The sequence below is a fragment of the Sapajus apella genome, unplaced genomic scaffold (assembly GCF_009761245.1).
Source record: "Sapajus apella isolate SASKATOON/1434 unplaced genomic scaffold, GSC_monkey_1.0 scaffold95, whole genome shotgun sequence".
Lineage (NCBI taxonomy): Eukaryota > Metazoa > Chordata > Mammalia > Primates > Cebidae > Sapajus > Sapajus apella.
This window is the reverse complement of record NW_022437035.1, coordinates 2,477,019-2,491,082: the sequence shown is the minus strand read 5'-3', so window position 1 is coordinate 2,491,082 and position 14,064 is coordinate 2,477,019. Positions and strand designations below refer to the sequence as shown.

Below are 14,064 nucleotides of genomic sequence, written 5' to 3'. Positions count from 1 at the left end.
AGTTTCATTTCATTTTTTTCCCTCCCTTTCTTTCTTTCTTTCCTTCCTTCCTTCTCTCCTTTCTCTCTCTTTCTCTCTCTCTTTCTTTGCTTTCTCTCTCTCTTTCTTTCTTTCAATGGGGGTTCTTACCCAGGCTGGAGTGCAGTGGTACAATCATAGCTCACTGTAGCCTTGAATTCCTGGGCTCTAGCAATCCTCCACTGCAGCCTCCTGAGTAGCTGGACCTACAGGTACATGCCAGCAGACCTAGCTAATTCCTCCTTCCTTCCTTTCCCTTTCTTTTCTTTCCTTCCTTCCTCCCTCCCCCTCTTGCTCTTTCTTTCTTTTTCCTTCCTTCCTTCCTTCCTTCCTTCCTTCCTTCCTTCCTTCCTTCCTTCCTTCCTTCCTTCCTTCCTTCTTTCCTTCCTTCCTTCCTTATCTTTCAAAGAGATGGGGTCTTGCTATGTTGTCCAGGCTGGTCTTGAACTCCTGGTCTGAAGTGATCCTCCCACTCGTCCTCCCAAAGTGCTAGGATTATAAGGCATGAGCCAACACATCCGGCCCCATAGAAGATTTTTTAGCAGAGAAATAACAGTAGGCTATGCTTCTTTCTTGAAAGATCTCCTGCAGGGAGGAGCTAGGCTGGAGCAAAAGTGGGGAGACGAGGGAGAAGTCACTATAGAAGCCCAGACCAGAGGGGATGGTGCTTAAATAAAGACAGCAGAAGCAAGAATGGGTCAGGAAGGGTGAATTTGAAAATTACTTAAATAGGGTAAAATCAACAGGGTTGATCATTAAGCGGTGTGAGCGAGGGGGAGACAAGTTGCTGCGATTTCTAGCTCAGGTCGCTGGGTGGATGCAGGAAGGGTAAGAACCATCCGAGTTGCTGGGGAACTTGTGAAAAGGACACCTGGATTAGGGGAAAGTCAAAACCAGGCCTGATTCTCTAATCAGGACAAAGTGATGAAGGGTAAAACCCAATGGGTGCAGCTTCTGAAACAGGTGCACCTGGCAGGCCGAAGGCAGGCCTTCCCATCAGCATCAGGGCTTCCAGCATCCTCGGGCACCCCTTGGATGCCCAGTCCTGGAGTGGGTGGTTTCCCTTGGGCCCTGTAACTACTGAAAAACAACAGGATATACATCCATGGACGAGCTGTTTCATCGCTCTAATCACAAAGGGACTGGAATGATTTAGAGCCAGAATATTATTTTCTCCATAATGGCTCCTGGAGTCTCCAGGAATAGCACATTTACTAAAATTAATGGCAAAACCTCATTTTTCTTTTTTCTGGGAAGCAAAGTTCCACCGGCGGGGTAATTGATCCTGATCTGGATGTGCAGGAGAGTCAGCTGGGGGCATCAATCATTCACATGCAACAACTCACAGTCCTTTAAACCAACACCAACACTGACAAATAGTACAGGCTGGGGACGGGCAGAAAGGAATGTGGACAGGAGATCCATCAACATCCTTCCCGCTGCTCACCAGGGCCCAGAGCACTGGATCCTTTTTTGGGCTCTAGAGCGGAGCCATTTTTCAGCAAGGTTGGGTTGCAAGGGCAGCAGGGTGACTTGGTGATGGCTTTAGCACAGGACACGTGGGGACACTGATCCCCTCGCTGCCCTTCCTGACCCTGCAGCCCTGGACAACCCCACACCCTGGCCCCTCTACCTTCTCCACTTGCTGAGGTTGACATTAAGTGCTGAAAAGGACAACTTCTTCAAAGGGCTTGAGCACAGAACAACTCCGTAAACATCTGGTGATGAAATGAATAAATGAATGCTTGGTCTATGGAGTTAGGAAATTTATTCTATCCTTTCCAGGGAGGATTTGAGTTCCAAAAACGAAGACAGGCCAGGAGTGGTGACTCATGCTTATAATCCCAGCACTTTGGGAGGCTGAGGCAGGAGGATCACTTGAGGCCAGTAGTTCAAGACCAGCCTGGTCAAAGTAGTGAGACCCCATTTCTATTAAAAAATTGAAAAATTAGCCAGATGCAGTGGTATGCACTTGTAGCCTCAGCTACTCTGGAGACTGAGGCAGGAGAATCACTTATGCCCAGGAGTTGGAGGCTGCAATGAGCTATGATTGTGCCACTGCGCTCCAGCCTTGGTGACTAAGACTCTGTCTCAACTAAAAATAATACTAATAACAATAATAATTTTAAAAAACAGAAGAGGGAGAAGGCAATACTTCGCCCAAAGAAATGGACTTGTGGCAGTGACAGTGGGCATGGGAGAGAGATTTGGTGCCAACCGGCCTTCTAAAACCCCTCAAATCACAGTGCATGCCCCTTTGTTTTGCCTGTGACAGCTCTGAGCTCTCATTATGGAGGAAACTCCACATTTGTATAAAGTATACCAGCAATGGTCTTAGCTGTATTTTCTCATGCAGTTATATATTTCCATGTATGAGCTCCTGGGGAGCAAAGGTGTGTGCTGTTCCTCACTGGGTATCCAGCATCTAGTAAAAACTATGGATATATATTGCCTGAAGGAAAGAACCAAAGCTCTGGCTGCCTTGTAGGATTTTTGTGTGGTTTAGAGAGAACGTGCAACACAAAGAAGCTGCCCCTCCTCTTACAGAAATGGGATGAGGGAAGGCACGCTGGTGGCATGGACACAAACAGTGGGATGACCGTCTTAAGAAGCCAGGGACAGTACCAGGATGCCACACCTAGAGGAGGGGCCCTCCGCAGCAAGACTCCACTTTAAATGACAGTGAGGACTTAATTCTCTCACTGAGCCCTGTTTTGGGCACACTGTGAACTTCTGCACAGCAGGACCTTACGATTCCTTGCCCTTCCTCAGCAATGCCTCTTCCTGTGCCGTGCTTATAGCCGGTGCTGAATAGGTATTTGTTGAATGAATCCATGAGTGATACAAGAAAGTATGACTTCCTCTCTCCTCCCAGTGGAAATTTCCCAGAGCTCAAAGGCAAAGGAAATATTTGGAAGCAAATATGTTGGAGAGTTTTGGGACAACCAGTATTTGGAAGAGGCTGCTAGCCTGACCTTATCCGTGGTGCTTCGTTCTTCCACAGAATCACTAAGGAAATGGCAGCATGTGCTGGATAACTTCAGAATGCCAACCAAGCTGAAATATGCCTTCCAACTTCTTTCTTTCTTTCCTTCTGTCTCTTTTTTTTCTTCCCCTCCCCTCCTTCCTTCCTTCCTTCCTTCCTTCCTTCCTTCCTTCCTTCCTTCCTTCCTTTCTTCCTTCTCTCTCTCTCTCTCTGTCTTTCATAGAGATGGGGTCTTGCTATGTTGCCCATGAACTCCCGGCCTGAAGTGATCCTCTCATTCATCCTCCCAAAGTGCTAGGATTACAAGGCAGGAGCCAACACATCCGCCCCCAAAGAAGATTTCTTAGCACAGAAATAACACAGTGAGCTATGCTCCTTGAAAGATCTCCTGCAGGGAGCAGCAAGACTGGAGGGAAAGTGGGGAGACGAGGGAGAAGTCACTACAGAAGCCCAGACCAGAGCGGATGGTGCTTAAATAAAGACAGTGAAGCAAGAATGGGTCAGGAGGGGTGAATCTGAAAAATACCTAAATAGGGTAAAATCAACAGGGTTGATCCTTAAGCACCAGTGGCTTAGAGGGTAGCCTCCCAAAAGACAAGTCCACCTGAGATTTGTGAATGTGATCTCATTTAGAAAAAGGGTTTGTAGGCTGAGCGTGGTGGCTTACGCCTGTAAACTCAGCACTTTGGGAGGCTGAGGCGAGTGGATCACCTGAGGTCAGGAGTTCAAGACCAGCCTGGCCAACATGATGAAACTCCACCTCTATTAAAAATATAAAAATTAGGCAGGCGTGGTGGTGCCTGCCTGTAGTCCCAGCTACTCAGGAGGCTGAGGCAGGAGAATTGCTTGAACCCAGGAGGCGGAGGTTGCTGTGAGCTGAGATTGTGCCACTGCACTCCAGCCTGGGTGACAGAGCAAGACTCTGTCTCAAAAAAAAAAGGAAAAAGAAAAAGGGGTTGTAGATATGATTAAGGTAAGGATCTGAAAGTGAGATCAACGTGGATTTAGAGTGAGCCCTGAATCTAATTACAGTTGTCTTTATAAGGAAAAGGTAGAGGAATACTTGGGACACACGTACACAGAGAAGAAAGCCATCACCGAGGCAGAACTGGAGGGATGCAACCACAAACCAAGCGGCACTGGAGCCGGCGGACGCTGGAAGAGACAAGGAAGTGTGTCCTTCCAGAGCCTTCAGAGGGAGCGTAGCTCTGCGCGCACCTTGACTTCAGACTGCAGGCTCCAGAGCTGTGAGAGAATGAGTTTCCGTTGTTTTAAGCTATGCAGCTTTTGATAATTTCTATGACAATTTTAGGAAATGAACACTCCTCGCAACTACACCCACCAAACCAAAGAGACAAGTTCAGCTTCAATAAACTTTTCCAGAGTCTTGCCATCAGAGATGGGAGAAAGACGCAGGTCTGATTTCTGCAGGCATGGAAGCTCTTTCAGATTTTGTGTTGTGTCCGTTTTGATTCCTATGTGGGGGCTACACTATGATTCCTAGGTGGGAGCTATGCTATAATCTTCTCAGTATTCCAGGGCCTTTCAAGATCTGAATACGGCCCCAGGAACGGGGACAGGAAGAGGAAAGAGAGAGAAGAGACAGAGAATAAGAGATCAAGGGACAGAGAGGAAGAAAATCACTATTTGATCTGTCCAGAATGCCTGAGTGCCTGGCTAAAGAAGACATCAGAGGAGAAAGGCTGGGGATGTTCTCTCCTTCCAGCCAGAGCGTGCAGGAGGGACACTCGGCTGCATGAGAAACGGGGCTGGTTAATGAGGAAGTTATCCTGTCAGTTGGAGGAAAGAGGGGCCGTGGGCGTGGAGGAACTGCCAGTCAGAAGGCCTGGACTTTGTCTGGAAACCTCTGTCTCTGTGTGGCGCCTTACCGTCCCCTCACAGAAGAGCCAGGCAGCGGCTTGTCAAGGGCAAAGCTGATGGGATGACACTGGCTGAGAGACAGTGGCCCAAGACGTATTAATATATTTGCTGTAGGAAGAACAAGTTGGTGAGACCTCTCACAACATCCGAGTGAAATGCAGGAAAGAGAGAGCGAGTGTCATTTAGAGACCTCTGGGCCAGGCATTGGCATACGGTGGGTGTCTCTGTAAGGCTGTGTGATGGTAGAGAATGGGGGTGCCACATACCCCCCAGGTCACGGAATCAGAAATCTGAAACCTTAGTGATATCTGACCCCATGGAGAAAAGGTGGAAGAGACTCTTAGATGTTCTGTGACCTGTGCAGAATCTTCTTAGAACAACCCTCTGAATGACGGAGAAACCTTCCCATTAGGCAGGAAACAAATTTTAAAATGTTCCTTGGGGCTGGGCGCAGTGGCTCACAGCTGTAATCCTAGCACTTTGGGAGGCTGAAGTGGGCAGATTATCTGAGCTCAGGAGTTTGAGACCAGCCTAGGCAACATAGTGAAACCCTGTCTCTAGTGAAATACAAAAAATTAACCAGACATGGTGGCTCATGCCTATAGTCCCAGGTACTCAGGAGGCTGAGGCACGAGAATCACTTGAACCTGGGAGGCAGAGGTTGCAGTGAGCTGAGATCACGCAACTGCACTCCAGCCTGGGCAACAGTGCAAGACTCTGCCTCGACAAAACAATAAAGTGTTTCTCGGACCATCCTGGAGACAAAGTATGAATTGATGACTAAAAGCAGAGACTACATTGTCAGGCAGCCCTGGGTGCAAATTCTTACTCCTGTGTGACCCTGGGCAAACAAATGTACCATTCGGGAACTCAATCTGGTAAGTTGGTATCTCCGTGCATCATATAATGGACATCAAGGTAGCACCTACCTCAGGGTTCTGAAATGAGGATTTACATGAGAAATGTTTCCTTCAGAACCTAGTCGCTAGCAAACACTTCACATACGGTGGCTTGAATCATCATTTGTATCTTTCACTTCTGTTGTTGCTATTAACAGCCCAGAAACAGCTGTGTGTTTACTAAATGTGGCCTTAGACTAGTCACCGCCCCTTTTGGAAGGCCCGGTTTCCTCATCTGTGAAATGGGGGCAATGATTCTGACTTCACAGGGCTGACACGAGGATTATAGGATATTACGGATGTTGAGACCCACTGAAAGACAGGCAGTTCATAGACGCCGGTTCTTTCCTCTTTTGTATGAGGCCGTCCTGCCATTGCAGTGGAATGAATGGAGCAAGAAAAGAAAGTCTGGAATCTGATATGTAAATGAACTTGGTGGCCATCCAGCATCAGGGAAGGCCATTGGTCCACCTTGGGCCCACCCCCAGGATGTGCAGCCAATGACAGCGTTGTCTCAGCCCGCTATTCTTCTGGTTTCTCCTGGCTCCCGACACACCCCAGAGGCCCAGGACGCAAGCCCATGAGTCTCCCATGCAGAAGTCTTAAGAAAGGGGGGCTGTACCCCATTGCAAACCCTCAATCGCTAAGAGCCCATGATGGGGACAGGACTCACCAGCTCCATGCACCGCCGGCTGGCCTCCGCCTCGCGCTGCATCAGCTCTTCCATGTCGGCCTTCAGCTCCTCCAGGCGCCGCTGGTAGTATTGGCTGCTCTCCCGCTGCTGGGACTCAGATGCGGCCGCCTGCGAAAGCTCCTCCCCCATCTTGATCAGGCTGTCCCGAAGCCGGATCACCAGGACCTGGGAGGGGCAGAGACACATGCCCACCTTGGAGTTAGAGGCCAGGGGTATGAAACAGGGAGCCTCAGGAAGAGAAGTCCTTTGCCAAGTTTCCTGTGTTTTTATAATCAGGATGAGAATACTGATGTCTGCTACAAAAATGAAGAATTTAACAACATACAAAAAATGATGGCTAGGTGTGGTGCTCAGGCCTGTAGTACCAGCACTTTGGGAGGCTGAGGCAGGCAGATCACCTGAGGTCAGGAGTTAGAGACCAGCCTGGCCAACATGGCAAAAACCCCTCTCTACTAAAAATGCAAAAATTAGTCGGGCATGGTGGCATGTGCCTATAATCCCAGCTATTGGGAGGCTGAGGCACCAGAACTTATTGAACCTGGGAGGCAGAGGTTGCAGTGAGCCAAATTCTTGCCACTGCACTCTAGTCTGGGCAACAGAAAGAGACTCATCTCGGGGGGAAAAAAAAAGATAATGGCTATTCCGAGAGGCAGTGTAGCATATTTATGAGAACTCTCACCCCAAGACGCTCTGGGTTCAAATCCCACCTCTACCTCTTCCTGGCTGTGTGACCTTGGGCAGGTTACTGAGTCTCTCTGAGAGACAGGGATAATGATAACACCTGTGTCCCAGGAACACTGTCAGAATCTAATTCCTTGGTATGCAGAAGGCTTGGGTGCCTGGCACATAGGTTGTGCCAGATAAGGGTTTGGAATTATTAAATTTTTTTAACAGCTCCTATTTATCCCAAGGGGCTGGTGCAATGAAGAGAGAACTATGCTGAGGTCAAAAACCTTTACCCCACATGGGTTTTTGTTTCCTGATTTACAAAATGAGGGTGTTCAGGTAATCTCCCATGAGCTTCAGCCTTACTATTTTATGACACTTTTCCTTTCCTGGTGGCAGAGGGGATGGGGACTCCTTGAGGACACAATGAAACAATAGAGAGAAAAGTGTTTTGGCCTTCATGAGAGCCACGGAAAACAAACCCAAGGACTGTTCTGCAGAATTCAGTAATTGGCCGGCCAGCCTGGAGCCAATCGATCCTGATGAGCAAACACTCCAGTGTTGACAGAAGATGGGGCCCACATGAATATTTCAAGCCCCTGCTAAGGACTCTGAGCTCTTCTTCTGTAGCTGCAGGCAGTGGGGATAGCAGCCTCCAGATCAGACATTGAACCCTAACCTAAAAGAAATGCTTTCCTATTTGGTTCACCTCTCATATGAAGTTCAGCAACAATTCCAAGAACAGCAGGAAGAGTGCAAGGAGTTCTCAAACTGTCTTTGAAGTGTCCCATCTCTACACCTCCAGGACCCAGGATTCTACTAAATTCAAATAATGGTGGCAGAGGGGAAAATTGAATTTGGAGATAGAATCTTTCCATTTGAAGTTTCGCTACACTCATTTTCTTTTCTCCTGTGTTCTCGTTTCACTATGCTGGAACCAGGTTTTAAAATGGCATGTGATATGGCCCAACTTTACATATTTAATCATTTAAAATATAGTAGATCAAAGTTTCATGGTGATCTACAGAGACACTCATGCCTTGCAGGATCCCTTGAGCAATTTCTGGGAAACACTGAGGGTCAAAGCAAAGAAGAATTTCTCTCTGTTCTTCATCTATAACAGGCTTATTGGAGACCAAATGCCCCTAGGGAGATCAGGGGGAAATGTTTCAGAATGAGGAATGCAGCCTCCCAGCTGTCTAGACACATTGTCTTGGTGCAGTGAAGCCAGCTGGCTGCAGAGAAGTTGGAACCTGAAACCAGGAAGAAGCGAAGGTCAGGTGTCAATCTACCTTGGCCCATACACTGCCTGGCTTTGTCTTGAGCAAGTCACTTGACCTCTCTGGGGTCATCTTCTCATCAGTAAGGCTCATCCCACCAGCCTCACAGGACTATATGAAACATCAAGTGGAGTGGCTGATGGGAAAGGATTTTGACAATGGTGATGTCTTCTGTAAATGTCCCATGTCATTGGCCTACAGAGCTGAAGAAGTAAACACCTGTGTTCCCAGCTCAAGGGCAATGGGAATGTAATCACCAGCCCCACTCCAGTCCATCCAAGTCTTACGTGTCCTTCAAGGTTCAGCATTAATGCCACCTCCTTCCAGAAGCCTTCCTGATTCTTGAGTCTTAAAAAGATCTCTATCCCCTAAACATCACAGCCCTCTCTCCATATTACAGATATATATATATATATATCTTACCCACATGGCTTACAAAGATATATGCTTCTGAAAGCAGGTCTGTGTCATACATCTGTCTTCTGTGCACCTAAAACAGGGCCTAGCACACACTGGGTGCAAAATAAATTTCTGTTCAAGATGAGTGTTGGGCATGTAAGTGGTTGAGTAGCTGGATGGAGATAGGAAGAAGTGGATCAATACATAAAAGAATGGGCAGACGGAGGGGTTGAGGGCTGAAGAAAAACTAGTAGAGGAAGAGAAGAAAAAGTGAAGGGAAAAGGAGGAACAGATGGAAGGAAGGATGGATGAATGGGCCCATGAGGGTGGAAGGAGGTGGGGGGAGGTACACAAGGATGGCTAGGTAAATGGTAGGTGGCTTGAGGGATGGTATAATGGAAGGAGGAGGAGCTTGGGTGAGAAGTGGGTGAGTAATGTGTATCTAGATAAAGGCATGTGAGCACATAGATAAGTAGCAGAAGGATGAATGAAGCTTACACAAAACTCTCCCTGTTCTTGGCGCAAGCATTATGTATGTATCACGATGTACCTCAAATCTCTTAATCTGCACCTTCTGGAACTCCGTCTTATTCTCCAGGTCACAGATGACTGCCTCCTGCCTGCTGACGATGGCTCGATCCACGGTGGACTGCTCCAGGTGCTCAATGCGCATCTGAGCCACCTGCAGCTGTGGGTACAAGAGAGAAGTCTACTGGCCATCTGCTGTCCCTGATACCAGGACAGAGACACAGGCAGGACCCAGCCTGGGAGGGTGGGGGGAGCTATTCATACCACCTCCTTCTCTGCTCAGGTGTGCTGCATGGTAAACGTCTGCACAGGCAAGAATTGCCGGGTCTCAATCTTGGGACCCTCATTGGACCCTTACACCAGACCCTGATCCTGGGTCTCAGGTGCTGGGAGGTGATGCTTCTTATGTCTTCAGAATTCAAAACAAGACTTTTAATCAGTGCTTCCCTCCCCTCCTTCCCTGCTCTGATCAATAAGCAAAGCCAGTCTGTGGGCAACAAGCTACACCATCAAAAGATGCAAGCAAAGGTGGATTTGGGAGCCAGGTTTGCGCCTGGTGTGTGAGTCTGGGAAAGTCAGTTCTTTTGCTTGAGCCTCAGTTTCTCCATTTTTCTTGTGAGGATTGAAGGAGATTAGTGACTGGTGCATAACAAGCACCCAGCAGGTGGCCACTGCTGCTATGTCATTGGTTGTGCATGCTGTTACTCAGCACCCACAAAAAACTGCTTGAGACCTGGTCACTCCAACAGTCACTTTAAGCAGGCACATGCAACAGTTCTAGAAGAGTTTTGAAAATTTCATGGATATCAGCATCTGTCAGGGTCACGACGGAAAGCCAGAGATGTTTGCAGGGACCCTGGCTTCAAAGGAAGATTTCACAAAAGATCATGGTGTCCCCAGCACAGACCATCCCTCTGTTCTTGGAGCCGTTTCTCAGAGGGAGAAAATTCTATACTGAACGGCTGAGTCTCAGTGCATGGGGCATGCTTGGATTCAACAAGCCAGGCAAGAGTTAATGAGTGTGAGTGTGTGTGCGTGTGTCTGTCTCTCTAACGGACTGTCTCAATTCACCAGGCACACAGCTGGAATTGAGTATTGGGATGAAATAACGAATAACAGAATAAAAGAAACAGTTTCCAGGGTCCAAAGTATAAGTGTGTGCCCAGGGAGAATCCCTCTCTTCCTCCCTGTGAGGGTTAATACTGAGTGTCAACTTGATTCAGTTGAAGGACACAAAGTATTGATCCTGGGTGTGTCTGTGAGGTTGTTGCCAAAAGAGAGTAACATTTGAGTCAGTGGGCTGCGGAAGGCGGATCCACTCTTAATCTGGTGGGCACCCTCTCATCAGCTTCCAGTCAATATAAAGCAGACTGAAAAATGTGAAGAGGACAGAGATGGGCCTAGCCTCCCAGTCTACAGCCTTCTCCTGTGCTGGATGCTTTATGCCCTTGAACGTCAGACTCCATGTTCTTCAGTGTGGGGACTCAGACTGGGTATCCTTGCTCCTCAGCTTGCAGACAGCCTACTGCGGGACTTTGTGATCACGTAAGTTAATACTTAACAAATTCCCCGGCCAGGTCTGATGGCTCACACCTATAATCCCAGCACTTTGGGAGGCTGAGGAGGGCAGATCACCTGAGGTCAGGAGTTCGAGACCAGCCTGGCCAACAATGGTGGAACCCATCTCTACTAAAAATACAAAAATTAGCCGAGCGTGGTGGTGGACACCTGTAATCCCAGCTGCTCGTGAGACTGAGGCAGGAGAATCACTTGAATCGGGGAGGTGGAGGTTGCAGTGAGCCGACATTGTGTCACTGCACTCCAGCCTGGGTGACAGAGCGAGACTCCATCTCAAAAAAAAAAAAATGGAGGTCGTGTCCCCAGAAGGTCTCCTCACATTTTTCTGACCCCCCTTTTCCTCTCCATGTGCATCATAGCCAGCTGGACATAAATTTGGGTTCAAAACAATAAACTCATATATATATATGATATATATATATACGTATATGTATATATATGTATATATATCTATATATATATATAGATATATATAGATATATCTTCTATTAGGTCTGTCCCTCTAAGAAAACCGTGACTAACACAAGTATAGGGTGGCTCTGAGCATACTTGTTCTTGAAGCTTCTGCTTCTCCTTCTTGGCTTCCTCCAGCTGCAGCTGGAGTTCTTGGATCTGCCCAATGTCAGCAGCAGACTGGTGAGATAAAAATATATATATATATCACCCTGAGACCATAAGCCTTGCCGGGAAACCACCCCTGAAAATCCCTACTTTCCCCACCCACAGATGTCTACATCTCTCAGAGCTTCTATGATAATAGCTGTTTCCCAAAAATTACCTCTCACATCCTCCTCAACATCTTTCATTTCAATGTTCACTGAGTCACGCCAATTATATAAGCCCCTGGATTTGGTCAGCTGTCCAGCATTTTATTATACATCCCTGAGAACCCAGACAGAAGTGGGCTGGCCATGGCACTAGGACCAGATTCCGAGGGATGAGAGCAACTCGGAGGGTCGGGTTACTGGGGTTCTAGACCTGGATCCTGGCCTCAGCAATCTACAGAGCCTCTCTGCACCTCAATCTCTGCATCCGTAAAATGGGCTGATAGTCTCTGATCAGCGTTTCAGTATTGTGTTTGTTCAGAGATTAAATGAAGCAGGGAAGAGGAAAGGCTTTTTGAAAAAATAGAACCTGCCAGGCACAGTGGCTCACACCTGTAATCCCAGCATTTTGGAAGGCCGAGGTAGGCAGATCACCTGAGGTCAGGAGTTCGAGACCAGCCTGACCAACATGGTGAAACCCCATCTCTACTAAAAATACAAAAATTAGCCAGGTGTGGTGGCATATGCCTGTAATCCCAGCTACTCAGGAGGCTGAGGCAGGGGAATTGCTGGAGCCTGAGAGGCAGAGGTTGCAGTGAGCCCAGATCACACCATTGCACTCCAGCCTGGGCGACAGAGTAAGACTCTGTCTCAAAAAAAAAAAAAAAATGGAACCAACTGTTGAACTTCATTACCTCTGATGAGAGGAATTCTAGAGGGTAGAAGGATCTCTTTACTTTCTATTTCTTATGTCTTTATTATTTAAATTATTTATTATGGACATATGCATATACTGCCTTTGTAACTGAACAAATAAACCTGTCTTCTGGGCAAAAATTAGTGTGATTCAGCTGGGCACAGTGGCTCAGGCCTGTAATCCCAGCACTTTGGGAGGCCGAGGCAGGTGGATCACTAGGTCAGAAGTTCAAGACTAGATTGGCCAACATGGGGAAACTCCATCTTTACTAAAAAAATATAAAAATTAGCTGGGCATGGTGGCTTGTGCCTGTAATCCCAGCTACTTGGGAGGCTGAGGTAGGGGAATTGCTTGAACCGGGACCCAGGAGGCGGAGGTTGCAGTGAACTGAGATTGCGCCACTGCACTCCACCCTGGGCTGCGGAGAGAGACTCCATTTCAAAACATAAAAATTAGCGTGATTTGCAAGTGTAGACAGTGACAGATGCTATTTTTGAGGTGGTTGTTACCATGTGGGTGATATAATCAATATTTTGTTATTGTTATTCTATGTCCAGCAGAAGTCCCTTCAGATCCAGCCTCTGTCAGATGCACTCAGAGTGTGGCAGGCATTTGACCCTGGACGGTCTCTGGAAGGTATATGGCAAGAAAGACACTCATTGCGCCTGGAGGGAGCTGTCCTCCCCATTATGCAGTCGTTATGTGGAGATCTACTAGGGGTTCCACATCACACCCTTGGCTTCACCCCAAAGTTTCTATTTGACCCATGCCACCCTAGTGCCTCCTGATCATCTCCCAAGCCCATCCATCCTCTCCTCCTCATCCTCACTCCATCTGCCAGGTTGGAGTTGTCTTTCCCCTGGACAAGCTCAGTTTCATTTATTCAACAGTGATTTGCTGAGCACCTCGAGGCCAGACACTCTTTTTGGCTCTGAATTCAGCATTGGACAAGGCAGAGGAGAACCCTGCCATTATGGAGCTGACTGTCTGGGGTGGCAAGCTGGCTGGTCCCCTCCAACTGCTCTTGCCCCGAGAAGCTTGCCAATTGATTCCCTTCAACCATAAAATAAAACCCAATCTCATCTCAGCCTCTAAGCCCCCGATCCGATCCTCCTCTGTCACTGGGCCTGTCTTGTGCCACATTCTCCTCACTGGACTCCTTTCAGTCTCTCCAAGACACCGTCACAGACCCTTCGCATGTGCTATTTCCTCTGCTTGGAATGCACCTCCAATCCAATCTAAGTAACTCCTGCTCTTTGTTCAGATCTCCCTCCAAGTGACATCTACTCTGAGAAACCTTTCCTGACTCCCAACCTAGGTCAGGATTTGCAGAATTTTGTTCATTTCCTTTCTGGACTCTTGGCTCAGTTTGCAAGTCTCCCCCTGCTCTGGTGACCATATGATAAGGTCCTCCCGGCCCACTAAACTGTGAGGTGCATGAGGGCGGGAATGGAATGTGCTTTTCATCACCACAGTATACTTAGCATTTTTCACAGTGTCTACATAGCAGGGGTTTAGTAAATATTGAATAAATAGATATAGATAGATAGGAATAAGGAAAGAAAGGGGGGAAAGAAAGAAAAAGAAGAAAGAAAGAAAAAAAAGAAAGAAAGAAAGAAAGAAAGAAAGAAAGAAAGAAAGAAAGAAAGAAAGAAAGAAAGAAAGAAAGAAAGA

The 14,064-nt window shown here is 47.5% G+C and overlaps 1 protein-coding gene across 6 annotated transcripts in view; it reads right to left on the bottom strand.

Moving 5' to 3' along the window:
* The window catches only part of MYO18B (myosin XVIIIB), a 285,693-nt gene that overhangs the window by 70,761 nt on the left and 200,868 nt on the right, over positions 1-14,064 (bottom strand). For all 6 annotated transcript variants that reach the window (XM_032256699.1, XM_032256702.1, XM_032256700.1 and 3 more), the window contains 3 exons: positions 11,479-11,562; positions 9,374-9,511; positions 6,458-6,643 (listed from right to left, as the gene is read on the bottom strand). In XM_032256699.1, the coding sequence (XP_032112590.1) occupies positions 6,458-6,643; positions 9,374-9,511; positions 11,479-11,562 (408 nt within the window). The remainder of the gene's footprint in view (positions 1-6,457; positions 6,644-9,373; positions 9,512-11,478; positions 11,563-14,064) is intronic.